This window comes from Poecile atricapillus, chromosome 22 (genome assembly GCF_030490865.1).
Source record: "Poecile atricapillus isolate bPoeAtr1 chromosome 22, bPoeAtr1.hap1, whole genome shotgun sequence".
NCBI lineage: Eukaryota > Metazoa > Chordata > Aves > Passeriformes > Paridae > Poecile > Poecile atricapillus.
Genome location: NC_081270.1, coordinates 7932757 through 7959817, shown reverse-complemented (window position 1 = coordinate 7959817; position 27061 = coordinate 7932757). Strand labels below are relative to the sequence as shown.

The 27061-nt window shown below is 47.8% G+C and overlaps 1 protein-coding gene and 1 long non-coding RNA gene across 9 annotated transcripts in view; one reads left to right on the top strand and one right to left on the bottom strand.

The window, feature by feature from the left end:
• Positions 1-113: 113 nt before the first annotated feature.
• LOC131587481 (uncharacterized) lies at positions 114-5400 on the bottom strand. The gene is made up of 3 exons (XR_009279362.1): positions 4574-5400; positions 4002-4232; positions 114-1022 (listed from the first exon to the last, which is right to left on the bottom strand). It is a non-coding gene; the product is annotated as an uncharacterized LOC131587481 (long non-coding RNA).
• Positions 5401-5419: 19 nt separating this feature from the next.
• The window catches only part of EIF4G3 (eukaryotic translation initiation factor 4 gamma 3), a 112813-nt gene continuing 91171 nt past the window's right edge, over positions 5420-27061 (top strand). For 6 of the 8 annotated variants that reach the window (XM_058855405.1, XM_058855398.1, XM_058855400.1 and 3 more), the window contains exon 1: positions 5424-5741. In XM_058855405.1, the coding sequence (XP_058711388.1) occupies positions 5575-5741 (167 nt within the window). In that variant the 5' untranslated portion in view covers positions 5424-5574. Of the gene's footprint in view, positions 5742-27061 lie in introns of all 8 variants that reach the window. The other 2 variants (XR_009279361.1, XM_058855402.1) reach the window with 2 other exon arrangements.

The window sequence follows — 27061 nt, the reverse complement described above, 5'->3', positions numbered from 1 at the left end:
GAGGCTCTGCATCCCTTTATTTGTGCTCTTCTCCCTGTCTACACCACTAAGACTGTCCTGTGCTGACAAAACTGAGCCAGGAGCCTTTTCCTGACCTGTGCTTGGTAACTGCTGCCTCTCTTGGAGGCTAAATCCAGGGTTTTTTACCCTAAAACCTTACTCTCACTGCAGGTGGCTCTTTGCTTTCCATCTCTATGGCATGACCCCACACAGCTCCCTGGCAGGGAGATCTTTCCTCTATGCTTTTCCTTCCTCCTGGGTGAGTTTTTAGCCAGCTGGGCTGTGGTTGGATCCAGTGGCACAAGCCCCACCACAGGTTTCTCTTCAAACTCCCTTTTCTATGGCTTGGTGATGCAGGGGGGGTGCTGCCAGCTCCATAACACAGGCCAACGTGCTCTTCAAGCAGATGCTCCATGGCTGCATCAGGCTTGCCCAGAAAATGCAAGGTAGGACCTGGACTGCAGGCTCCCTGCAAGCCTCACCCCAGCACCTGGCAGGGCTGATGGCCATTAACCATGTCAAGTGCTTTGTACTCCTTTGCTATTTAGCCTTGGAATTGTTATTGGGGGCTGGATTTGGGGCAAAACTAGGGGGCTGCAGCCCACTGATAGCAAACTTTTGGGAATACAGAGCGTTTCTGCTGCTGGCAGGGGCAGGACTGAGCCAGCAGTGAGCTGGGGACACGGATGTTGCATAAATAAGACATTAAAATACCCCACTGACTGTTTTTACCGTGTTTTCTCACCCAGATGGAACCAAAATGTAGTAATAGCACTCACTTTCTGCTGGCACGACTCAGTGTGAGGCCCTCGGCTTCCTGCAGTGCTGGAGAGTGGCTGTGGCCGTTGTTTTCCAGAGGTCTGCCTGGAAATGGTGCAAACCCGCAGAGGGCGGTGGAGCTGAGAAAATCGCTGCCTGCACACTCCAGTGCTTGGCTGGCAGGAGCCAGCGATGTTACCAGAGTCCTGTTTCGGTCTGGATGTGGCCCCACGTGTTTGAATTGTGGTGGAATACCTGCATTCCTAGGGAAAGAGAGGAGCAACGTGGGTGTAAGGCAAAGAGGAATAGACTGGGGCTGGGCTGAGAGGGTGTTTTCCCAGCTGCAAGGAGCAGGGAAGGGAGTACAGGCATCACATGGAGATGCTGTTAGAAGTGGTTTAACACCATCCAAAAAGGAAATGCTTTGGCTCTCTGGGGCTTAGTTGCAGGGAGGAACCAGCCAGGTGATGGCTCAGGGACAGCCCCAGGGCAGGAAGGACTTTGAGGGTGACCATCAGCTGTGTTGTGGCAGGGGATAACCGTGGTCAAGGCTGCCCATGTGGGGCTGGGAGCAGGTGGTGGGAGTTTTCCTCCATGGGAGGCTGCAGGCACAGGGAGAGCGGGCAGGAGGTGAATCATCCTGCTCTGTGCCAGTGCCTGGTGTGGGCTTGCCTGGTCCTGGGTGGTATTTGCTTTATTTTGTAGTCAGCTGTGCCCTGGAGGGCTGAGACATTTGCCGAGGGCTGAGCTTGAGCAGGGGAGGGAATGGGGAAAGCTCCAAGCAAGACTTTTTTCTTTTTCTTTTTCTTTTTTTTTTCTGTTGGGTGTTTTTTTTGTCTGGAGGGTGTTGGAAGAGGATCTGTTCAGGAAAAGCAGGAGAAGCCAAAAGAGGGGGAGGTGCTTCTGTGCTGCACTGGGTGAAAGCAGGCACCTGGAGCATGCTGGAGCCTCCACACGGAGCTGGAAATGGGGGCTGTTCATAGGTTTGGTGGGGCTGAGACAGCTGTTGAGAGGCGAGAGGCTGAACCCAACCTTCTCCTTCCTGCTTTGTTCCCTCCAGGTAGGATCTAACCCTGACACATCACAACAGTGCTGAGGTCACCTAGTGGGACAACCAGATTGTAGGGCCAAAAGCTTCCCTGAACAAGCCATACCTTCCTGAAGGCAGGAGGATGGGGAGCAGGTTTCTAAATCTCACCTTGCAGCTGGGACCTGCTCATTCTGATCACTGTGAGTTTTCACTCAGAGCAGAAGGCTCTATCTCCTCACTCACTCCCAGGACCATGGCTTTATGCTTTTCTCACTTTATGCTTTTCTCTCCATGAGCATCCCTTCAGGAAAACAGCCATTTTCCAGTGATACCCCAACCCTGTATTTTCCATAGTTCACCAACAGCTCCAGCATTCCTACTACACTCTGTGCTGTGGGGTTGTGTCTCTGCCGTGGCAGGTACATGAGAGACTGGTGGGACTGGAAAAAGGGCTGGTGATGGTCTGAAACAGCTCAGCACTGTAGGCTCCAGCTGCCCATGGTGACACATCAGTTCCCAGGTGCTAATAAAGCTAGCAGGAAAAAGAGGAGGAAAAACAAAATGGAGAGGCGAGAAGGGTGTGAATCCAGCTGGAACTCACTCAGGCTCTAAAGTCTGCAGGATTTGTTGGCCAAATCATCCTACACACGGTAGATATATCTGCTTTTTCTTCTCAGGGAAAAACATGTCTGGGGAGAGACATTGACTCTGGAGGGGGCTTTAAGGCAGAGCCAGGAGCCTGGCTCCTTCTCCTGGCCAGCACATTTTGGGAGCTTTAACAGACAGTATGGTGAAAATGCCATTTTTTTTCCTTTCTAAACAGGCAAAAAGTGTTACATCCAAAGATTCTGGAGTTTGGAAGCTCTTTTGCAGCTGTGTTTACAGGCAGCTATTTCTGTAGAACAGAGGCAGCTATGGATGTCAATTTGCTTTTGAGATGACTTTCCTGCCATGCAAAGGGGGATACCTGGAGAGTGGCCGTGCCAGGAGGTGGTCATGGAATGGCACCAGCCCCCCCAGAACACACTGCTCTATTTGCCCCCTCCAAGCAGTAACAGCCAAGTCTTTACCAGCTGTGGAGGAAGAACTGTCTTCCCAGCAGGATCGGTGTGCTGTGAACACAGCAGCTCTCTGGGATGCTGGGAGATCTTTTAGTCCTTGGGCAAATCCCATAACATAAGAGAAGTTCCTCCTTCTGGGGAGTCTGCCATTTTTGGGCAGTGGAGGAGTACTTGGCCTTTGTTTTAGGTCATTCTTATTTCTCTCTTCAGTTTTCCTGGTGGGGAATCAGTTAATATAGCAGGCTGAAGGCTGCTGAGGAAAACTGACTCAGAAAAAAACAGCCAGAACCCCCTCTAAATATTTGTACCTGGGATCAGATGGAAATATTTCCCACTCAGGACTTCTTTATAGGCTGGCAGGGCTTGGTTGGGCTCTTTCCCCTCAAAAAGAAATCTCAGTATTTCCTATTTCCCCCCATTTTCCACAGGCACTGTGAGGTATGTATGAGCTCACCTCCTCCCAGGTATTTCCCTTACCCCAATGCAGAACAAAGAGTGCAGAAAGGGACACTAAGCAGCACGTGAGTCACCTTCCCCTGCCCCACTAATGCCTGCTGGCACGGCAGGAGCTGGCTGTACCCTCCGGGTAGCAAGTGAGTAAGTAAGAAAGTATTCCAGTTGCAGGCTGCTTTTAATGGAGACCTGTGTGGCAGCTCCCAGCTTTCCTTCTGAGAACACACTTTGGAGGAGGGAGATTCTGGATACACTGCAATCCTTGTGCGTCCCAAACCTGCTCTGCACAACCCCATTGCTCAGTAACTCAGAGTCTGACTCCAAAGGGAAAATGTACTCAAGACCCTTCTACTAGCTTTTGCCTACTGTACTGGAGTTCTGCTCCAGTGAACAACACCCAGTCCAGATAGTCCACCTTCAGATTTGTATTTAAAATCCAAAATTGCTTCTCTGCATAGAAACAGAACCATGGCACAGACTCTCAGCTACTCTCCAGGTGCCTGAACACACTACCATGAGAGCTGTTCAGTAAAAGAAGCTTTTCATGTTTAAGGGTTTATTTGTGATTGCATTAAAGCATTCTCTTTCTCCTAAACCTGCAGCTGCTCAGAATTTGCAGCAGACAGGACACAAGTAAACTCTGGGAAGGTTTCCTAGAGCAGCACCCGAGGCTGTGTGACTGGGGCAGCAATACTTACACAAAACACAGCAAAGGTGCTGGGAGCATCTCCCTGGGACGTGCAGTGCGGCAGGAATGTTGGAAGGTGCCAGCAGGTTGGAATGAGCCCTCGGCAGCCACTGGCAGGGCAGGACAAGTCAGGACAATCTGGCAGCTGCTGGAATCTGTTCTGAGGTGCTTTTTATCTCTCTGAGATGGTACAAACCACCTTGGCTGCTGCCAAGCTCAGACGGTGGCCGTGAGGAGGGATCTGCAGGTTAGATGTGAAATGGTGAACACAGTGGTGGTGTGGTAACCCTTGGGGGTGATGGCTCGGTGTGAGGGGGACACCTCTCCCCACACGGGCAGGTCTGGACGGGTCACAGATAGGCTGCCTTGGGGGTCCCCGGGGTCCCTCACAGCCACCCTGTCACCCTCAGGACCGTCTTCCCTCATGAGGGGCTGCAGTGTGGCCCCTATCAGCTGCCCCAGAAGCCGGGAATTTGGGCTGGGGGTGAGGTTTCTTAGGTAAGCCCCTTCCTCGGGCCCGCGGTAGGGTGGGTACTGCAGGACCCCTCACAGCCAACAGGCTCCCAGGGGTCCCGGGCTTACACGTTGCATTCAGAGCTGCTCTCCCTTACGATGCCTCAGGGGAGGCTGCGGTGCTGGCCCTTCCAGCCCCTCCAGAAGCCAGGAACTGGGGCTGGAGGTGAGTTTTCGGGCAGGGGAAGCCCTCAGTGGGGTGGGTGCTGAGGGATTCCAGGGTCCCCTGAGAACCTCAGGCCAATCCCTCAGCGCCAAGCGCTGCCGAAGTCTCTCCGAGCCGAATCGAATGTCCCCGATCGCATCCAGGGCGATCCCGAGGGACTCCGAGGATTGCTGAGAAGCTCCGAAGAACTACGAGCGGGGCGGGAATCCCTCTTCCGAGCCCCTCCGAAGCTTCCCGAACTGCGTCACGCGTCGTCTTCCGGAAAGAGCCGAAATTTACCGAGCGCGGGGGTCACGGGAGGTGCTGGGCTGAGCGGGGAGGGAGGGGGAGCAGGGCAGGGCGCTTGCGCCCGCGAAACCCTCTCCGGAAGAACCCGAGGTTTGCCGAGCGGTCCTGCCTGACGAGAGACTCCGGAAAGAGCCGAAGGTTGCCGATCAGCGGTGGGCCGAGCGACTCCGGAAAGAGCCGAAGGTCGCCGATCGGCTCTGGGCCGAGCGGCTCCGGAGCGGCCCGAAGGCGCCCGAGCGCCCGCCCGGCCGGACAGCTGGAGGCGGCCGCAGCGCCATGTTTGATGCTCCGCTACTCCAGTGAGGAAAATCCGCCGGCATCGCCCCCGAGCCGCCGCCGCGAACGGCTCCGCTACCCCCGGCGAGGGCGACCGCGACCCCCCGCCGCCGCCGGCTCATGAGCAGCGCGGCCTGAGCCGCCCCCCCTTCCCTTCCCTCCCTCCCCTCCCTCCCTCCCTCCCTCCCCGCCGGCCCCTCTCCCGAGCCCTCCGGGAGGCGCGTTGTCACGGAGACCGGCGCCGGTGCCGGCCCGCCGCGCTGCCCCGGCTCTCGCCCGGCCCGCTCCGCGGCTCCCCCCGGCCCCGCTCCCCGCCGCGGGGTGGTGGCTGCGCTTGGCCATGAGTTTACCGCAGAAGGCGGCTTTGAAACCCGGCGCGGCGGCGGCGGCGGGGACCGGCCCCGGGAGCGGGGCGACGGCGGGGCCGCCTCCTCCCCCGGCTCCCCCTCACCCGGCGCCGGCGCCTCACCCCAACATCAGGGCCTTGCCGCCACAGCCGCCCCAACAGTATCCTTTGCCCCGGGGGTTCGGGGGGTGACACCCCCTCCCCACAGCGAGCGGAGCCGGGGGGGTGAGGGCTGCGGGGATCCCCCCAGACCTGGGGGCGGTGGGGGGTGAGAGGTCGTGGGGTTCCCCGGAGCCGGGGGGTGTGTGAGGTGGGGCTTGTTGAGGGGTCCCCAGCTCCTTTTTGTGTGTCTGTTTGTGTGTGGGGCCCCCTGCAAAGGGGGGCTGCACCTGCTGGGATGGTGGGAAACGGGGCCCGTCCACCTCCCCGGTGGGTTGGTTTGGAGGTTCAGCCCTTTCCAGGGGGTCCCTTTTCCCCCTCCCCCAAAGCAGCGGTGACCCCAAGGGTAAACTTTTAATTATAAATCGTTCTTCAGTTTTGCTTCTGGTCCTGCCCAGGTAAGTGCTTTGGTTTTATTGTTTTTCCCAGCGAATTTAAATCCAATTTTTTTATTTACAGCTGGGGACCATTTTCATGTGATTTATTTTATTTTATTTTTCCTACTTGGCTGATGGGATAAATCTTAGGTGGAACGTTTCACTGAGCGGCTTTCCCTGACAGGCCACACGTGATGGGGAGGAGGAGGAGGCTCCCACTCCCCAAAATCCCCCCACCAAAGCGGCCGCTGCTACAAAGAGAGGCCGGCGGGGGCTGTGAGTGTTTTTTAAAGGTCTTCGGTTCTGTGCTGCGAGTAGGCCCCGAGTCAGGAGGGAAATACTGCAGGGATCACCAGGAAAGTGCCTGCCGGCCTGAGGTTTTGTTTCCAGCGTCCGATAGCATCCCGTGGCAAACCGGCTGTTCTCTTCCCCTCGATCCCCGGAGTTTTGGGGGGGTATGAAGTGAAAAACACACTTTGTGAAATATCTCCGTGCTGTGTTATCCGGGAATGATGCAGGGACGGTCGGGAGTGTGTTTTTCCATTAATGTTTGGCGGTGTGTTGGATTTTAAGGTGGAAGTGCAGGGTGGTTTTCGTGCTGTGTTCCCTGTGTGTAAGCATTTTCTTGCTCTCACTTTCATTTTGGAGGTGGGAAAACCCAGCCCTTTTATAATCAGTTTAGGTCTATTGTTTTCTTGAGCTTCCGGCAAGAATCACCCCTGCCATGACAGCAAATTCATTGCTTAAATCATGAGACTGTTGACGTTACAGATTTGTTTGGGTCAAGTGAAAACCCCTGGACGTTCTCTTTGCTGGCTGATTTTTGCCTGATTTGTGGTATTCTGTTATTCCAACCGGTGCTTTAGGAATAAAATAAGTGGGAAGGTGCTGTCAGTAGAGTCAATGGGGTGGTGGTAAGTAAAACTGTTGCTCAGGGAAAATTTGCTTCAGTTTTGAGGGATGTGCCAAGAGTTGGAGTGGGAATGCTGGCCAGTGTGCAGAGGCTGTGCCCAGCTGAACTTCCCAGCAAGGTGCTGGTTTGTCTGTGAAGGGGTTTTTTTATCGGGGAACGTGGCACTTGGATGCCTTGAGAGTTGGAGACTGAAGTTTGCCTGGATGTGGGGCTGTGCTGGGCTTTCCAAGGCACTTCATTCCCTGGGGAACTTCTCCGGGTGTCGCTGAAGGGGAGCCTGCTGGGTCAGAAGAGGGGCTGTGCTGTTGTGTTGTTGCTGTTGGTGAGTGTTGCATGAAGCACATGAGGGATGAAGTTTGGGTTCACTCTGAGCACAGCCTAAAAACAAGAGAGCTTGGAAAGCCTGGAGAAGCTCTTAGAGGAGCTGGGACTGCTGTGGCAGTGTGTCCCGTCCTAGGAACCCGACTGGACACGGTGAGAAGAAGGGAGAAGTGTTAGATGGAAATGATAAATTGGTGTTGTGGAAGTGTGGAGGTTAAAATGACACAGTTTCATTTTTATTTCTCAACATGCCTGTTTTGAAAACATTATGTCTGACCGATATCTCTCCTTAACTCCTAAACCACTGATCTGTGCTTGGAAGCAAAACACTTTGTTTTTGATGCTTATTCAGGTGTCGTGGTGAAGCTTATTCGGGTGTCCCGGCTGATTTTATCCTCCACCAAAACCTGTGTTTGATTATAAACAAAAGCTGTTACCTCTCAGTGCTGCTCTGAGTGAAGCCTGGGGAGCAGAGTTCATCCCTGATTTACTAGAGTGCAGGGGGTCATCTGAGTTCAGCCTTATTTTTAGCCCTCTTTGGTTTCTTTTTTTTCTCTGTGTTTTGATACAACTGTTGAGCCACTGTTACCTCAGAGCAGATAAAAGAGTTGCAGGTTTCTCTGACTTGGGCTTTTTAAACCAGAACAGTTTCTTACTGGTGAACTTTGTAACTTTGGAAATATCTGTGGTATCAGACTTAATGTATCATGAAATTAAACAAAATCTGTGTAATTGGAAAAAAATAAGAATTGTGTGAGAGAGAAGTGTTCAGCATGTGCATGTAACAAGGCATGAGGGAGGGAAAATTAAAATAAAGGGGAAAGAAGGAATTTTTTAAGAAAATAATATTTTTTGAGAGAAAGAGAAGCTGGAAACTGATGGACACGAAGAGCAGAAATATCTGGGTGTGAGATTAATTCTGTTTCCTGCTAAATAGGAAGTTATTGGAGCTTCTGTAAGACAAGACACGCTTGTGAGGAATTTCCTTAACACAGTGGCTTCAAAAAGTTAAATTTCCTGTGTAAAAATAAGCTTGGATAATTTTGTGGCTCTGGTAGTGGTGAGTACTCAGCTGAACCTGATTTCAGGCTGAAATTGTGCTCAAAAGTTGTCAGTATGGACAAAGCCTTCAGTTGGAGCCTGAGCCTTATTTGGGTGGAAAGGACGAGCAAGGGTGAAATGATACACAGAAAGGGATATTATAAAAAGTAAATCCCAATCTGTTCTCCTTGGCTTTGTCTCCCAGACCACCTCTGCAGGAGAAGTTCCAGAGAAGTCTGGAGTGAGACTTCTTCCATAAAAAGGTACAGTACCAAAGGTGCTGCAAGGGCCCTGTGGGCCTTTGTGGTTATACCTCAGTGGTACTTCTGATACAAGTGACACTCCACCCTGTTCTTTACCCTCACACTTAGGGATGAAGTATTTTTTTTTGTGTGTCTTACATTAAGCTGTTCTTTCAAAACTGTGCTGTGAATAAATTTTGTGGATCAATAGAATCAGGTCACCGGTTTCTTCTCAGCCTAGATGTAGTCAAACATTGGCCTGTAAGGGAGAGCCAGGCTGATGGATGGCACCTGGGGTGAGGTCCCACAGCTGCTGTCTCTTCAGTCAGAGACAAATCAGAGCTGTCTGCAGCTCAGGGCTGCTGTCAGTAGGGCTTTGTTTTCTTTTCCCAACTTCCTCACGTTGGGAGGGAGTTCCTGGTTGTTGATGTGCAGGCACCAGTAAGCTTGACTTGAATCTATCCCTGTGGCTGTTTCCATGTGGGACTGGGCATCTCTGAAAAATTGGGTGTTCCTCAGGCCATTGCAGGTTGTGGCAGGCTCAGGGTGGGTGTCAACAAATCATTACTATTTTTTTTTCCTTTTCTTCCTCCTTGTTAATTTCATTTCCGAGAACCAGAGAGGAAAGATCAGTGTTTGGGGTACTGACCTCTGTGTGAATTCCATCACTGCTGTGCAAGGAAACGTGTTCTGCTAATGTTGCCTCAGTAATTTAACTTTAGTTTTTCCTGCATTGTTCAGCTAACTGTGCTGTAGTACCTTTCAGGAAGTGCTATGCTGGTTTCTGCTGTGTTGGGTGGCATCTTCTGGATGCAAGCAGCTTCCCCAAAGCCCAGGAGGACAGCAAGAAATACAGGATTGTGTTCAGGAACGTCTGAGGCTGTGTGGGAAGTCAGGATGAGTTCCTGGCAGTGCTTGCCCAGTGTTGGGATGCAGGCCAGGCCAGAGTAGGCCTGCCTTGGAGATCTGGTTAAATCAAGATTCTTGAGGAGGATTTGGGTGAGTGGGGTTCTCTGTTGTCTCTCCATGAACAAAGAGTCGAGCTGGAGGAGAAAGTACCCAATAATTTTTCCCAGGAGAGAATCTGCATCGAAGGGTTGGGGTCTGGGTTGCCATGATCCCCTCTGGAAGTTTGGAGCCACTGCCGTCTTCCCTCTTTACTTGCATTTTGAGTGATGTTTTCCCAGACTACATGAGGGAGCAGCTCTGTTCTCGCTGGGATTTATCTGTTGATGACTTTGAATTTGAGGACAAGGCATTTGGAAGCTGCTTGGGCACAGAAGTCATTTTGAAGAGCATGGTTGTGGCTCTGGTGTGAGGCACTCTCTGTGCGGCTTTGACATCGATCGGAGCGCAGTGGGAAATCCTCTTCCAGATGCCAGAGGCAGCCACGTGTGAGGAAGGTGTCAGGAGCATTCCCAAAAGGGAAGGAGTGGTGAGAGGTGGGAAGGAGGAACCAGGCTGAGATCAGAGGTGTGTCTTGCTCTCCATGTTTCTGAGTTGAGGAGGGAAGGAGATCTCAGCTGGATGAAGAGAAGGGGGCAGATGTGTTGCCTGGGCAGTGTTTCTGTTCAGAAGTGTTGAAGGTGTGGAGATCAAACATCTCAGGAGGGTTGGAGCAGGAGAAGGGCTTGGGAAAAAAGACTTTCCCTGCTGCTCTGTGCTGGTGGCTCCTCTGCAGGAGAGGAATGGGCACGGACTGGGGAGCATGTTGCCAAAAAATTGAGTGCCTTAAGCCCTCTCTGCCATCTCCCCTGTTGATGTTCCCCAGCCTTGGCACATCTTAGTGTTCTTTCAAGCAGCAATAGCTTTAATTTCTTTAATGACAAAAGCTAATCATGTTAGAGTGCAGATATGTCACTTTACCAGCTTTGTAAGATTTTTGTGGTGAAATTTCTTGGAGAAAATCATTTTAAAGACGTGATTTCAAGTGGCTTATTTTCTTCTCACATCCAAGGACATGATTGTGTATGTGCTCTGGCAGAAGTCTGTGGGAGAAGGTTACTTCATCCATTTAAATATATATGTATTTAATGAGCAGCTCTGATTTGGGAACAGAGTTTGTGTCAGAAGTTGTTGAGAGAGTAACAAGAGACTCAGAACAAATAACTTCCCTTTTAGATGTTGAGATGTAAAAGGATTTTTATCTGTGTGTGAATGGATTTTGTCCATCATTTCCAGGCTGAAAGGCTTCTCAGTGTCATTAACAAACATTAGGATGTGTTGAGCTGGTGCATTTGCTCCAGTTTTGTTTAGTAGTAGGAGTTAGCAGTGAAGATCTCCCTTTAGAACATGGAGGTAACTTATATTTTCTTTTTCTCCTAATCCAGCAATTTCAGGGCTAGTCAACTGTCAAGTTTAGTTGTGTGTAAATCCGCTAATATGATTAGAGTTGCTGGAATTTTTACTCTAGGGAATTACAGATGGGTAGTATCACTGTTTTACAGGCATTGCTTTGGGAGGAAACTTTATCTGTGACTTGAATGTGGTTGCTGGCAATTGCAAAAGCTTTTCTGGAATGAATGGGGAAGAGAAAACTGGTGTTTGTTCCAAGGCATGAACATGTAGGGGGAGGAGTCGTGTGCCCCGTGGTCTGGAGGAACCAGGGGAACTAATTTTTCTTCTTGTTTTTTAAGGGAATACATTTGATGAGACTCTCATGATGCTGTGTTTCACACTTGCTGCAATTTCAAGCACTTCTGCCTACAGCTTTCCTTCCCAAACCCTGGACTCTGTTTTGCCTCCCAAATAGGATCTGATGCTGTGGAACAGCTGGAAGAGGAAAATAGAATGTGTTCTTAGAAAAGGATTGAAGGGAGGAAAGCAAAATCAGATTTTTAGGCTAGTGAAATTTTCTGGTGCATGTTATTCCTCTGGTTTGTTCTTTACCTTTGGAAGGTGTCCCAGGGCGTGCTCCCTCTTTTTTGGAATAGGTGATGGCATGCTGTTGCTGATGGGACTTGAGTCAAATTGCTGCTGGACATGTAACTAGGTTAATGGGACAGCATGATTATTTCTTTTCTTTCCTGAAAGGGAAATTGCACGCTCTGTATTTCGATTGTACCTGAGGAGTTGTTTTTACCTTTGTTGGCTGCTTAGTTGAGGTGGAGAGAAAAGGACAAGTTTCCCCACACAGAGATAGTATCAGGTTTAAATCAATTCTGCCACCAAAAATAAGATATTCCAGTTGTTTGTTGTAACAACTTTGTGGTTCATTTATCTACATGAGAGTTAAAATATTTCTAGAGCTTGAGATAGTCTTGAAAAAAAAAGCCAAGTGTCTTCCAGAATGTGTGTCTTGGAAATAAAACTTATCCTGTCCTCAGCCGATCCTGGTAGTGCTCTCCAAGTTTGTCGGTGGAGTGTTGAAATGGGTTAGGGCTTGTCGAGGTGCAGTGAGCAGCTGCTCCTTTCCAAGTGCTTGAGCTCAGCAGGAATGAGGCTCCCATGCTCTGGAGTAAGAGTATCTGCACAGGAATAGCTGGAAAAGTTGGAAGCACAAAGACCATCCCTGCTTTTAGCACGGGAGAGGACTGAATATGGTGGGAACAGAAATTTCCCTGCCAGCCTTGGAATTTGCTCTTGCCAAGCAAGGAGGAGTTAATGCAGTTAAAGGTCTTAAATGACACAGATTTTCCTGAGTTTGAAAAGCTTTTGAAAGGTGGAAACTACTAAACATTGCAGGGCTGCTCTGTTTGGGGTTGCCAGCTGATGGTTGTGTATTTGGTTTGATTTACACATGAGGGTGACTCTGAGTTACTGAGTTACTCAGAGTAGTCAGAGGAGTCTGATTGCAGTGTCTGTGTCACTGGTGGTGGGTGAAAATCCATTTGAGCTGGTGCTGTGGCTTTGCTAGTGGTGGTCTGAAAACTGATTTCCCTCTTTTATGACTTACTAATAAGTCATAGAAGTTACTGTGCCTTGAAACTGGCTTTTTCTGGGCTTATTTTGTTCTCTTGCCAAGAGGCAAAAATGAGAGAAATCTTTGGTCTTTCAGACCAAGCAGGAGGCTCTTCCTATGTGCATCAAAGGAAAAGACTTTTTTAGTGATACTACTTTCAGCTTTGGTGTTTTAGTCAGCTGTTGTCTTGGGAAGGCTCCTAAGCATCCTGAGGAAAGGACTTTTAAAAAAAAAGGTGCATTTCTACTGAGTGATGAGAGCCAGCCCTTCTGTTCTGGGGCTGCCACAAGATCTTCCACAGAACTGTCAGGTCTGATGTGAAATTCGGGCTGAAATCTGGCCTGAAAACTTTCTGGAAGTCTTGAATTTGTGTTTGGGGTGATGTACAGTCTCCACACTGGACTCTTGGTTTTGCAATGTGCAGCTGAATCATTGGGCTGACTCAATATATTATATTGGAAAGGGAACTCAGCAGGGCTCTTGTAGCTGAGGGTGGGTAACCTATGCCACTCATTTGCAGCAAATTCAAGAACTGAAACCGAAAAGACATTTAAAGCCTGTTTATTGTGACTTTTAATGTGAAATTCGTGGTACACCTTGAACTCTGGAGTGTACTGGGAAGGGGATTTCAGCAGCTTTAGTGTGGCAAGCCTCATTTGGAATGTGATTCTGGATGTAGTATTTCTTGAGCTGGTGAGACATCTTGAGTTGCACTTGCTGTATAATATAAAACCAGCTTCAGTTTGTGTCACCCTTTCTCAATAATGCTCACACAATTATAAGTACTTGTCACTGGACAGTCTCTCTCCAAATATTCAGTTTTCCTGGGCTCTGTATTTTATACTTCAGAGTTATGAATGCAAATCATTCAGCTGTCAACCTATTCAACTTGAGTTTTATGTTTTCCTTCAGTGTTGTGTTTTAAAGTCAATTTCAAAGTGCCTTTATGTCTGTCTCTTCAAAAAGAAAAAAGACCTAATTTTTGCTGATATGCACATATCATAAAGCCTGTTTTGATGAGTTTAAGCTGTTTGCCTTAATTTCATTGATTACATTTCCAAAATGCTTTTTTAATTTTGAAGAAGTTCATCTGCACAAATAAACTCCTTTTCTATTCCAGTATTTGGTTGTGAGGCTGTGCAGCACGTTTAACTTGAAATGATTCCCATTTTGCCCCAAACTATTGTCCCATGGCCGTGGCAGCGGTACCTGGTGTCGCCGGCATTCACCGAAACAATTGGCCCTTGGCACAGCCCCCTCCCTGCCCTGCTGCAGCCAAAGCACACTTCATCCACTCAGGCTGATGTTAGGATCATTAAATAAATGAATGAATTGTACTGTCACCAAATTCCCATCCTGGCAGCCGAAGAACGTGAGAGTTTTATAGCTGGGACCTCTGTCCAGAATGTCTTATTGAATGCCCGTGATGTCAGGAGTGGGAACAGTCAGCAAAAAGCTTTCTGGTGAAATGTGTGAGCCTTACAGAGAGTTATGGTGTGGAGCACTGTAAAAGCTTGAATTACCAGATATCATCCAGGATGAGTATTAATCAAGCTGGGAAGGGCATGGAGAAGGGAGCTGCAGCACAGCAATAAAACAACGGAGCAGGACAGACACAGAGAACAGGGAGAGCTGCTTCTCTATTGTCAGGTCAGCTCTGTCGTGTTACTTGAAAGGAGTTTTTGGGGGAAGAATACAGCCAGGCTTGGAAATGTTGAAAGCAGGGATAACTCTTGGTCTCCATAAGGCAGTTTGAGTTCTTGCTGGTTGAGGTAAAGCTCCTAAAAGGTCATTGATGCTTTGGAAGCTCTTGGAGAAGTCTGCTGAACTTCTATCACTGGGAGGAGAGGGTTGCAAATATTCCCTCAAAGGAGGAAAATTCACTTCTCAGGCTTGGATTGCGTTTTCTTGTGGTCTAGCTCCATCCTTGCTTTTATGATGTGTTTAAGATGGTGTTTCTGCTTAGGAATGGGAGACAAAGGATCCACACTGGCTGTGAGTGGGTTCAAAAGGTCCCTGGATTGCAGGGAAAAAGGAAGAAGTGTGTTTCAACCAGTTTGGTGAACCACATTGCACTGCAGCCCCTGATAATGTCAGAGGTGCTAGGATAATCAGAAATGTTTGATTTGGTCCATTCCTGTTCTGCAGTGTTCCAAAACATCAGCATTTAAGGGAAAAATACTTCTCTTATTCTTCCCTTCCTCTCACCCACAGTGTTGGTTTTAACTATGGTTAGTTTGAAAAAAGGCTGGTAAAATAGCACTGGTCAGCAGCACAGTCCTCAGAGCTGATGGCACGCATGGCCGTGGTGGTGGTGAAACCACAGGTGTGTGTGAAGTGTTCACCTGAGATTCCTTGTGAGGGGAAATGAGAGGTGCAGAGGGTTGAACTGAGGAGACTCAGGGCTCCTGTCCTACCAACAGCCCTCTTGAACTTTGGTTTTTGTGCAGCACTGCCCTCCCTGGATGCCAGCTTTTGCAGGATTTAATTTTGTATGACACAGAATTTTAACTCAGGGGAAGTCATAAGCTCTGCATGTGGCAAGAAGGTACTTAGGATTTCATTTCATTTTGATAAACTGCTGAAATAAAGATTATGGGCCGAAAACCATGAGGAGTTACAGAATTGGGAATGGAAATGAGCATCAACACTCCGGAGAATCATCCTTCTAGAATTCCTTGCTCAGCTGCTGGGAGGACCATCGCTCTGGGTGACAACACTGCTGTCACCACAACAGAGTGACCAGCAGGGCATTGCATTTCCCCTTGAGGTCGCAGTGTGAAGTATTGGAGACACTGCAGGAAATGCAGCTGAGTGAATGAGGTGGTAAAATAGCAGTGTGCTTTGGCTCTTGTGGTTTTAATGCCCTTACCTGGTTATGTGTGTGCAGGGCAAATTTGGTATAAAAGTAACTCCATGTGTGTGTGTGTGTGTGTGTGTTAAGTAACTTCTCTGAAGGAAACAAGCCCCAGACAATCCCAGTTTTCCCTTCTTGGTGGGGCTGCTGGGACTGGAGTGTGTTTCCTGCCTGGTGTCCTCTGCTGCAGTGGCAGTGGCTCCACACTTCCCAGCCCAGGCCCAGAGTGTGTTTATCAGGCTGAATCACCGATGGGGGCTGAGCAGGTCAGAGCCTCTCCCTGAGCTGGTATCAGGCCAGAAACTGCTGTTTCAGCTGGTACTCAGGGGACAGCTACACTGAATTTGGGGACCTTTGTTTTCATTGGATTGTGCATCAGATAGTGCCTGGTTTGGCTGTTTGAAGTAAATTATTTTAAGCTCAATGATTGAAATTCAGGAATATTTGAAAATAACTTGTATCTGCAGCTGTATTTCAGAATGGGAAAGGTGGAAGATGGGTGTGGCTTCAGCTGTGTTATCTGCTCTGTGGCACTTTATTAAAAAACCTCTTTTTTCCTGCCAGACTAGATGTGCACAAGCATCTGATGCAGCTAAAAGTGCAGAGAACAGCTGAAGAACCATTCCTGTTCCTTTTGGAATAGACCAAAGTTACTCCAGAAAGGAGTAGGCTGGTGTGTGTGTCTGGCCAGACAGGAGCTCAAAGCCTTGTTCTCCCTGGCTGTCTCCTCCCAGTCACTCCTTGTCATCTCCATCAAGCCAGCTTGCTCACAGCCTTGCTTTGGATATTTTTTACAGCATTTACCAGGAGGTTTCCTCAGTCTTAGCCTTGTTTAGCTACTGTTCAGTGTGAGACTACCACTGTTACTTTTTTTTCTGCTTGAAAATTCAATAAACTAAATGATCATCACAAGTTCTGGCTCTGACATTACCTCATCTCAGATTTGCCTCTCTTCCCCCTGACTCTTCCTTGGCCACTGCCTGGGAATTTAGTGTGTGTGATGTTTTCCTTTGAATGCATGTCTCCTATTAGAGATTCCTGCTTTTCCCTCATTTCTTGGACACTTTAGTTTCTTCACTCTGAAGACTCCTCATTCTCTGGAGGCAATGGTTCTGACCATCATCTGGAATGAGCATCTTGCATTTTCCCCAGGGATGGTTGAAATCAGTTTGGTTGGTGGCTTTGCTTGAAAAAGTGACCCAGGAATTTTTCCCAGTACATCTCTTTTTCTCCCAACCCTTCTGCAATGTCCAGAGAAGCTGTGGCTGCCTCTGGATCCCTGGAAGTGTCCAAGGCCAGGCTGGATTGGGCTTGGAGCAAATGGGGATAATGGAAGGTGTGCATGGCAGGGGTTGCAATGTGCTTTGGGGTCACTTCCCACTCAAACCATTCTGGGATTCCATGATTCTGTTCACTTCGTGTTTAACTGTTTCAAGCAAGGATCATTTTACTGTCGCAGCTCAGGGAGGACTTTTGAACTGCCAGGCCAGGGGTGGGTGTGGTTGGCTTTGTTGGGGGTGTTATCAGCTGGGGCAGAAATGCCTTTCTGAGCAGCTGGAGGGTTTTTGGCAGCCCCTGTGCATTCCATGGTCTCCAGAAGGAGGTTTGCAGTGTGCAGAGGTGCCTCCATGCGTGCTTAGGGGTCTGGGGGCTGGCATGCCGTGTCCCTGCTGAACTGTTCCATACATAAATATGTTTTTTAACACTTACCAAATGCTTGGAAGCCAAAGGCTGCTCTACAAGAACTTCATCAAGGAAAGCCGTGTAAGGATATCTCTCTGTTAGGTACTGGATTTATTTTCCCTTCTGTTGCAGTTAATCGCAAAAATAAATGCACTTAAAAGTATCCAAAAGACTTTTTTCTTTGCTGCACCATGCTGTGAAATGCCTTGTTTAAAATGCTCTCTTTCCTCTGAGTTTGGATCCTTTTTAAATGCTGAAGGGCATTTTTGAGACTGTTTTCACTTCGTTTTACATTGTGTTTATATGAAACAGACAAAAAAAAGCCCCAGTGCTGTGCCAAATATTTTTGGAAAGAACAAGCTTTGTGGATAATAATTTTCATGTTCTACCTGCTCCTTGGTGTGTTCAGATGGTGGAAGAATCTTCTCTCCCCTGAAAAAGGCTTTGTGAGATTAACCTTAAGGTAGTCACTTGAGGCAAGTTGATTAAGAAATACAGTGAATGTTAGATTTAATCAGGATTGAGTAATGGAGTTAGAATTGACTGTCACTTCTGGAATGCAGTTATTTTTAGGTGGCGATTGGGATGTGCTGCTCCCCAGGCTGTCCATACCATGGCTTTGAAGGCAGACTGATCCCAATGCCATTGGACAGAGTGGATCTGCTCCAGTTTGGTACTGGCAGCTTCACCCCATAACACATCCAATAGTAAACGTGTTGTGACAAAGCCTGGCAAATCAGAGCAAGGGGATTCCACTGCAGCACTGAGGGTTGTCACCCAAAATACAGGTCAGATATATCAGTAAAAACATTGAGCTGCTACTGATGGAGGGACTTCACCTCCTTTCATATTTGGCTTCCTCCCAAGGGGCAGTGGAGGCACAGCTCCAATCTTCTCTGTGAGCAGGGACAGGACTGAGGGAAGGGCTGGAGCTGTGCCAGGGGGTTTAGGATGGAGATCAGGAAAGGCTCTTCCCCCAGAGGTGCTGGCACTGCCCAGGCTCCCCAGGGAATGGGCACAGCCCCGAGGCTGCCAGAGCTCCAGCAGGGTTTGGACAGGGTGGCATTGCTGGGGTGTCTGTGCAGGGCCAGGGGCTGGACTGGATGATCCTTGTGGGTCCCTTCCAGCTCACGATGTTCTATGATTTTCTGAAACATTTGGTGAGGCACTAAACCTCACCTTTTGATCACTTAGTTTAGGTTCTGCCCTCGTTGTCACTGGTGTCATAATGTGAGGTCCTGAACTTCTTGCCCACATTGGTTTTTTCAGCAGGTACCTCAAGGGAAGTGGGTCATGTCCAGCTTGAGGCCTTGGCCCTCTCTGTGGTGTGCTGCAGAGCTGCCCTTTGTCATCTTGCAGGGGATGTGTGGTGTAACTGAGGTTTGGCTGGGTATTTTATTTTCTCTTCCTTAAAGGTGAGAACAAAACTGTTTCTTCACTTTAGCTTTCTATCTTCAGCTCAGGAAATCAGGAAGTTTATCTGGATTAAAGCCTAGGAGACAGTGACAGGCCAGGAGGGGTGGAAACATAGCCCTGGGGAGTAACATCCCTGACCCTGGCAGGGAGTTGGGACTGGACAGTCATTAAGGTCCCTCCCAACCCAAACCAGTCTCTGGGTCTGTGAAGCAGCTGAGGCTGTTTGCTGTTCATTCCTGTTCCAGAGAAGCCAGGTTGCAGAAGGATTGAGTGGAAGAAAGTGGGGTCACTTGCATGGGAGCTGAATGAATCAGGGTTCTTTTAAAGGAGCTTCCTCACTTTCTAGACACTTCCTGACTGCAGAGAGAATCAAAGCAGCTGTGTTGCTAAATTCCACTTAGATACAGGGGAATTGTGAGAAAATGGTCTTTCCAGGGACCAAAAAGTAAAGATCAGCTGCAGGTGTTGCATGATATTGTCATTTTGGTTGTGTCCAGTAATAATATCGATTTCCCTTTGCAGCCTTCAGTGTCAGTGGGCAGAAAAGGCCAAAGCTTGCATGGTTTGTCACGTGATGCCCTCAAGCAAGGAGTTGTCCATCTGTCAGCTGGAATTGTGACTTTTTTCTGTATTATTCCCAGGCTGGGCTTGTCTTTGCTATGCCCAGGATGTCCATTTGTGGGCTTGGGTTTCTGGGTCAGTGTAATCACAGGGTGGGAGTGCTGAGGATGTCAAGTTACCCATGAGAGAAAGTGCTCTGGAGATGTCCTCAGGTGTGCTACCTGTTGTAAGCACTGGGAGCAGGTAGATCAGGCAGCAGAGGTCAGGCTTTCATTTCCATGGGAGAAGCACAGTTTCTGGGGTCACTTTGCATGGTGCCAGGGGACAGGATGATATTTTAACATCATCCCAATCTCAGAGCTGACTCAGGCAGTGAAACGGGGTGAGATCAGTGAACAGAGATTGTAGTATCTCTGTACCCAAAACATGCATCACCCTCTTTGCAGTGTACCACTCAATAAAAGCAAAGAACATAAAACCAGGAAACCTCTACAGATGATGCTGTGAAGAAGCTCATTTGGTTGACATGTTTTGCTTGTGTTGCTGGTCCCTTTAAGCCTGTGTATGCCTGGAGTGTCAGCTGCACTGTTTGTTCTGAAAGCAGCAAAGAGCCCAACAGCTGGGACTTAAATCCACCTGCTCAGTGGCATCTACACTTGGGGCTCTTCTAGTTACCCTGATAACCTTAATGAGGTTTTTGTGTGGCTTCTCTTCGGTCTTAATGTTGTTCCACGTGAATTTTCAGGTAGAAACAGCATCTTGGAGCTCTCCTGTATCATGTGTTAGCATATTTGAGAACAGCTTTTTTTCCCCTTGGTTGTTACATTAACTTTTGTCATAGATTTATTCTAAATGCTGGCTTTCATAATTGCATCTCAAAATGTGTTACCTGGACTGTAAAAAACAGAATTAAGTAGAACAAACACATCTTGCTTTATCTGGAAACAGGGTGTACTTTGCTGCAGATTATTGATGTTCTCCTATCTATGGTGCAAACACTAAAGCTTTGGAGTAAGGAGTTGTTATTTAATACTGTGTGGTGCTTGTTGTGGTGTGAAATATAAATAAATAGAACCGACTCTCTGGGTTTGTTCTCAGTGACCAACACAGCAGCCCTGCCTTAGTAAGGTGTAAAGGAGTTTCCTATTTATTTCCCATCACTGTTCATCATGCCAGAGCTGCCAGTGGAAGCCCAAGTCATTGCCAATCAGCAATAGGTGTTTTAGGGGCTTTGTTTGTTCTGTTTCCACATTTCTTTAGACTTTGGTTTCAAGCTCATGTATTGTAGCAGCTGCTGCCTTCACGGGACTTTTGAGTGCACAAAGAATTACCTGATTTCATGCCAGATCATCATGGAATCCTGAGTTTGAAGGGGCTCAAAAGGATCATCAAGTCCAACTTCTGCCCCTGCACAAGACAACCACAGGAATCACTTTTATACCCCAAGGATAATTTTCTTTATTTTTCCTCTGCTGCTTTATTCTTTCTCACCTTTGAGGGTGTTCTCATAATTGGACTTGAGAGTATTGGATCTGACCAAAAAAAGGGGAAAAATAAAAGGTGTGCTGCAAGAGCAGCTGTAAATTGCCACTTCTGCAGCAGTCACGGCTCCAGCCATGGCTGTTCGCTGTGCAAGAGACTTGGTTTGTAAGTTCCTCTTCCCCTCTTTACAAGCTGCCTACTCTATATTGCCTTTCCCCATCTGTGAGGAAACAAGGGAGGCACAAAATATTCCTGCAGTGGAGGAGGAAAGAGTGGCAGGAGTGTGTGTGTGAGCATGTGTGTGTCTGAAATGCCTCTTTGTGCTGCCAGGGGTGTGTTCGGATCTGTCTTCAGGCTTGGTCCCTCTGAGTGGATTTCCCCTCTGGATGCCTGAAGAACAGTAACTTTTCTTGCACAGCTGGCTGTTTTTAATGAGGTCTTCCTTCATTTTCCAATGGAGCAACAGATCAGCAACTCTAAAAAGATCTTTATCTCAATGGTTAAGAGCGGGAGTCTTTTCTATAATGAAAAATCCCGAAATGAAATGGCATCCTGTGCGAGCTGTAGCCTGTGTGAATGGGGTGTCAATCAGTTTAATTAAAACACTGCTTATGGTGGGGTTTTCCTCCTTTAGTTCAGCTACAACACAGGGAGAAGAAAGTTTTTATCTTTACAAGCTCTCCTTGTAGAAGTTTTTGCTGTGATTACAATTAAGAAACCTTTGTGTTTTAGGGAAAAATAAATTAGCTTACTTCTGTGTATAAAAAAATATCTGCCCCTTGGCCATCTCCAAAAATAGATGTGGAGTCCCTGAAAGTGAAGTGTTTAAATGCAGCATATAGATTAGCTCATGGGGTGGTGCAGAAGGAGAGGATTTAGGCAGCATTGCCTTTTGTGTGGCTGTCCCAAGTCAGGCTGCTGAAGGAAAATGGAGCCAGTTTCCTTGGAGCCAGTATGTGTGTCCTGGGTATGGAGCATGCAGGAGCTCCCTGGTTAGGGCAGGGTAATTGGGTGATCCTGGTGCAGAGAAGTGGATAGATATTAAAGCAGTGGAAATAGACACTTGGTTGGTTTTGCTCACTTAAATGTTTCTTTTGTACATGTGTGAGACTCCCTGCAGAGATCTCTTCCTAGTCTGTTTGTGTCAAAACTTTGGCTCTGCTGAAGCACAGAGGGTTCAAACTTTGCTTTTTGGTGTGCAACAAGAGCCCAGTTTGGGAGAGAAGAGGAGCAGCCCAGCATGAATTCATGCCTTTGGGTTTTTATAGTAGAGTATTTGTGTTCCTTGGGATATGTGGGCCACAAAAATGTCCATGACAGCTGCATCTTCCACCACATGGAGGATCTTGCCTCATGGACCTTCCTGGTGGCTGTGTGGCCAAGGTGGAGTGTGTGTGTGTGTACCCTTCTTTCAACATCTGGGAGGAGAAACATGCCCAGCCAGCATCAGACCCTCGGAGGGGATGCTCTCCTTTATCACTCTGCATTTCAGACTGGTGTTTGCATGTGTCCGTGTTTAAATGGGACACTGGTACCAACTGGCACCCTCCTCCTTTGATCATGCCTAGATATTTTGGTTTGCTGTTGAGTTCTGCTGAGTTTTATGGTAGGACTAAGAAAGAGGAAGGTGGTGTTAGTTTTGTTTTGTGCAGTCAATACTGAATGTGTTTTCTCTCGAACTGTAAAAGGCTGGGTGCTTTTAGCACGGTGGGGAACGATGCTGAAATGAGGAGCAGGTCTCTAAATGTAAAGGACCCGGAGAACAAACACAAACATTTCCTCAGTCCCAGGAGTGGAACAATAGCTCATTGTTGGGAGGAAGGGATTGCAGAAAAGCCAGCAGACTCAGAAATAGGGGGTTATTTTCTATAGATTACTATTTATATTGCACTTGGAGGCTTTTTAGGGACTAGATGTCCAGTTCCTGGAGTGTGTGTCCCTTGGTTGAGGTAGGTTGGGTGTGAGCAGAGCGTGTCCTCAGCGGGGATTTGTTGTGCACAGTGCCGGGGCTGTGGGTGCTGGGAATGCTGCTGTGTGTCCATGCGGGTCCCTGCTCTGCCTCGCAGCTGAGGAGACATCCCCTCAAGAGACAGGACTCTTCTTCCTCCCACCCTCACTCTCTTTCTGCTGTCTATGGGCCACTGAATGGGTTTGCATTGACCAGAGAGACAAAGGAGCCTTTCAGGCTCCAGCTTTGGCCACAGCCAGCGCGCTCTGGGCTTTTGTTAATGCGCTCAGTCCCCCCTTTCTCTCCGGGCAGCCTCACGCTCATTGTTAATGCAGCTCCGGAGCAGCACTGATAGTTCTGAATTCATTTTCTATGCTCAGTTCGCAGCAAAAGTTGCAAAAAGCTGCAGAGAGAACATGTTGCCTCTTAGATTCTCCACAGAGTATTTTCTTTCATGCCTTTTGCAGGGAAAAGTGGATTGTGTAAACAGATCCTGGCAAATGCGTGCTGGAGTGGAGCATGGCGGGGCAGCGGCAGCGCCTGCGCGCGTGGAGCCCGCAGCCTTGTTCAGTGCCTGGGAACACTCACTGCCTTTCCCCCGCCCCGCAGGATTAGGCTCCATGTTGTCCTGTTTAATTTGGTTATTGCATTAGGCAGCTGAAGACATAAGCTCTTATTAAAACAGCTGCTCTGCTAAGTGGCAGTGCCGAGTTGGGGGGTGCTGTGCAACAGTTGGGAACTCGCTTGGCGTTACCCTGGACTGATTCTGTTGTGTCAGGGGGTTGTGATTTTAATGGTTGGTGTTTCTTTGCCATCTGTCTGGAGCAATGTGGATCTATCTGATCACGGTGTACTCCATCCTGGAGTGAATTCCCCATGCCTGGAAGTGTCCAAGGCCAGGCGGGACAGGGCTTGGAGCAAGCTGGGATAGTGGAAACTGTCCCTGCCCATGGCAGGGGTGAAACGGAATGAGCTTTAAGAGCCCTTCCAATCCACACAATTCTGGGATTCTGTGGCCAAAAAAAACATTAATATTTAATTAATTACTCTGAAGGGATTGCTTTATCCAGAAACAACTTCACAACTGGTCGACCACACAATGCAAACATTCCTCATGCCTTGATAAGCCTTGCCTTAATTCTGTTATTCCTGATAGAGGGTCTGGTTCTAGTTTTTTGGGGTTTTTTAGCTTTGGAAGTCAGTGCCTGGGGTAAAATCCCTTTGTGGCAGTGGATCCCAATAGGGGAGTGTGAACTTTAACTAAAGCCTTGTCTGAGTTCCTTCCAGTTTCCTGTACAAAGGATGGGGCTCACCGCACGTCCAGAAGGCTAATTAATGTAGAGGCTTGTAAATCAAAAGGGAAATGAATCTGAAGCCCTTGGGGCCTTTGCTTTGCTTAAAAAGTGTAAGATGTGTCCATGAGACAACACTCAAATTGTTCTTTCTTAATAATTTATTTAAAATTTATGCTCAGATTTACCCAACGGAGTAAAAATAAGTTGTGTCCTTGGCATCTTCAGTGAGTAAAACACTTCTTGGTTCAGTGGTGGAGGGTTTAGACCTCAGGACTGGACCAAATGAGCTGGATTTTGGCACACATAGCCCTGACTGAAGCAAGGAATGCTCTTCTAATCCCCCTACCCCCAAAGCCACCCAAAGCACAGAGTGTTTCAGCATCACCTGTGGCACAAATCCACCCAATGGCTTTGTTCTGGCTGCTGAAATGCGGGTTCTCAGATCTTGCTTTTCTTTCTGTTGGGAGAAAATCTGCCACCTTCCTCTGCAAGTCTTTCAGGAGTGTTTCTTCTAATAAAAACCTTGGGTTTAGCCCTGGTGTTGGCTTTGACCTTGGATGCCCTTTTTACTGCTCTTCTTTTCCTCTCTTTGATGTTGGAGTGCTGCATATTTGTGGTGATTTCCACAGGCATGTGCTGTGCTCAGACAGACATGGCTGCGCTTCCGGACTTAAAACACCAGTGCTCAGCCTCAGTTTGATTAGGTTTGAGTAGAAAGAGATTTTTTTAATGCAGAACCATCAGCCTGGAACTCTTAAATTAGATAATTAATTATAGTGGGAGTGTTGTCAGAGTGCGGATGTAGGAAGCAGCTCCGGGATGGCTGGGAGGGGATTGATGCAGCTGAGTTAGAAGGGGTTTTGACCACACTTGTGTGATGCTTGATCCTCTAAACTCTATGAGTTTGTCCCTTCATCAGCCATGGGAAGGCACAATCCCTGTTTTAGTCCCTTAAGCCTCTGCTATCCAGAAACACAAAATCCAATTGCATGCCTGTTCTGCTGGCTTAGCTGACCTGGCAGCCGCAGAGGCCTCGGGAGCGGAAGAGCCCAGCATATTAAATGTGCTGTTTGACTTGGGTGGTGATGAAAACACCACGGGGCTGGGGCAATGGCCCCTTTCCTATTTGAGCTGATCTTGGAGAAAGCTTTTCTGTTTCCCTGGCATGGATTGCAGGAGATGAGTCACAGAGTGACAAGAGGAGCTGCTCCTTTTACTATGGGGCTTGTCCTGAGAGCGGCTGCATTCGCACACAACTGCTGGGCTTTGAAGGAATTGGATCAGCTTTCCTTTTTGTTTGGGTCCTTGCATTCTCTTCCTCAATTTCCCCTCCCATCAGTGTGTTTTCAGCTCCAGCTCTTCTACTAGGAAATAAGTAGGGACTTGCTTTTTCACACCCCCCTACTAATTGTCACAGTACTTTTCATGCACATGGTTCTGGTTTAGGTATTTGTCCTCGTGAGGTCTCTTTACATTGTTGTTTTTTTTCTTTGAAAGTCTGAACCTCCTTGGAAGTAGGTACATGGAGATTTATTTTGTGGGGATACAGATGCTTTGTCATGACCTTAAGGAGTATTTGGTGGTGCTGTTTACTTCTTTTACTAAGTAGTGACTGGACTTCAAAAACTTTTGGGGGGGTGATAACCCCAAATTCCTTTTTTTTTTCTTCCCAAATGCCATAAATATCCATTTCTTATGCTCTGCCATCACCCACATCTCTCCAAAGAAATAGCAAGTCAGCTGCCTGTGCTCAGTGGAGGTATTGGAGAGCTCTTCTGCCCATGGGGATGAGCAAAGAGTCATTGGTACTGCTCTTACCCTGCAATGTGTGTAGGTGCCAGCCTCAGATTGCTCCCAAATCCATGTACATGCCTCATCCTTGGAGGCTGAGCAGTATTAAAAATTATCAGGCTTCAGAAGTGGGCAGAATGCAGTAGCTTATGGTTTGGGTTGGCAGGGCCTTTAAAATTCATCCTGTGGGCAGGGACACCTTCCACTATCCCAGGATTCTCCAAGCCCTGGCCAACCTGGCCTTGAACACTTCCAGGGATGGGGCAGCTACAGATGCTCTGGGCAACCTGAGCCAGGTAAATCTTGAAATCACATGTGGATTTACTATAAATGAGTCTATCATTTTCTGTATTGTCAATTAATCCATTTAGTGAATGCGTGTGAGAAGTTGTGAACAGCTCAGCACACTTCAATTAATGGGGGTGGTCCTTAAAGGAAAAGCCCTTTTTTAAGTACACAAACTCAGCCAGAGACACCAAAGTGCTTTAGATTAAATGTGAATTTGCATGGCTTTGAGGGAGCTAGGTTTTGGGGTTTTTTTTTTGCATTCTGATAATTTGTTGTTAAAAATGTGATGATTTTGAAGGATTGGAGTATTCAGGGGTGCAGGTCTGGCTGTGCCCATGCTTGGCACCAATTTCAGGAAATGACAGCTGATGTTACATAATAGGTACAGAATTGCACATCAATCCAGGAATATGGTTAGTGAAACTTGTGCTGGCAGAATTGGGGCAAAAATGTTGCAGGTATTCGTGATTAGCCCCTATTTTATTTTTGTAAAGGAATATTGGGTTTTAATCACAGGTGGAAAGGTTGTAAATCCATCCCTTTTATTGGATATAATGCAAATATACGGGTAGGACTTTGTCCAAACTTGGATGCAAACCTTATAAAGGCTCCTGAATTGCTGCTCCTGTACAATATTTAAGGAATATATTTCAGCAATGTCTACAGAAATGAAAAGTTGTTTTACTGGTACTGGAAAGGGCAGGTATTGTGCTGCTGTCTGATCCAGAGAAGCTTTTCCCCCCTTGGAAAATCAGGGCTGTGTTTGTGCTGCCCAGGTGAGCACTGACCTCAGATACTCCTGGCTTATGTTAAAGCCACTTGGTTGCGTAAGTGGTTCTTACACCTCTCAGTTCTTGTGTCATCAAATGACACTGCCCAGGAAAATCATAGTGACCTTGCCATTTGCTGGGAAAATAGAGGAGCATGGAGAGTGAGAGACTCAGGAGAAATGGGAAGGGCGGGATACTTTTCATCTTAAGGCATTATGGAAATAATAGAATGAGAGCTCTTTATGCTCACAGGGGTGTGGTACCTGTTGGAAAAACCACATGTGCTTCAGGCACCCAGGAAAATTGTTTTCAGTTAAATCTGCTTAAAAATCTACATCTCTCTGTATTTTTTGCTGTGCAGCACGGGGATTCTTTAATTGTTCCTGAATTTAAGAGGCTTTAATATCTCCAAGAAAATAGGTGTAAAACTTCTTCC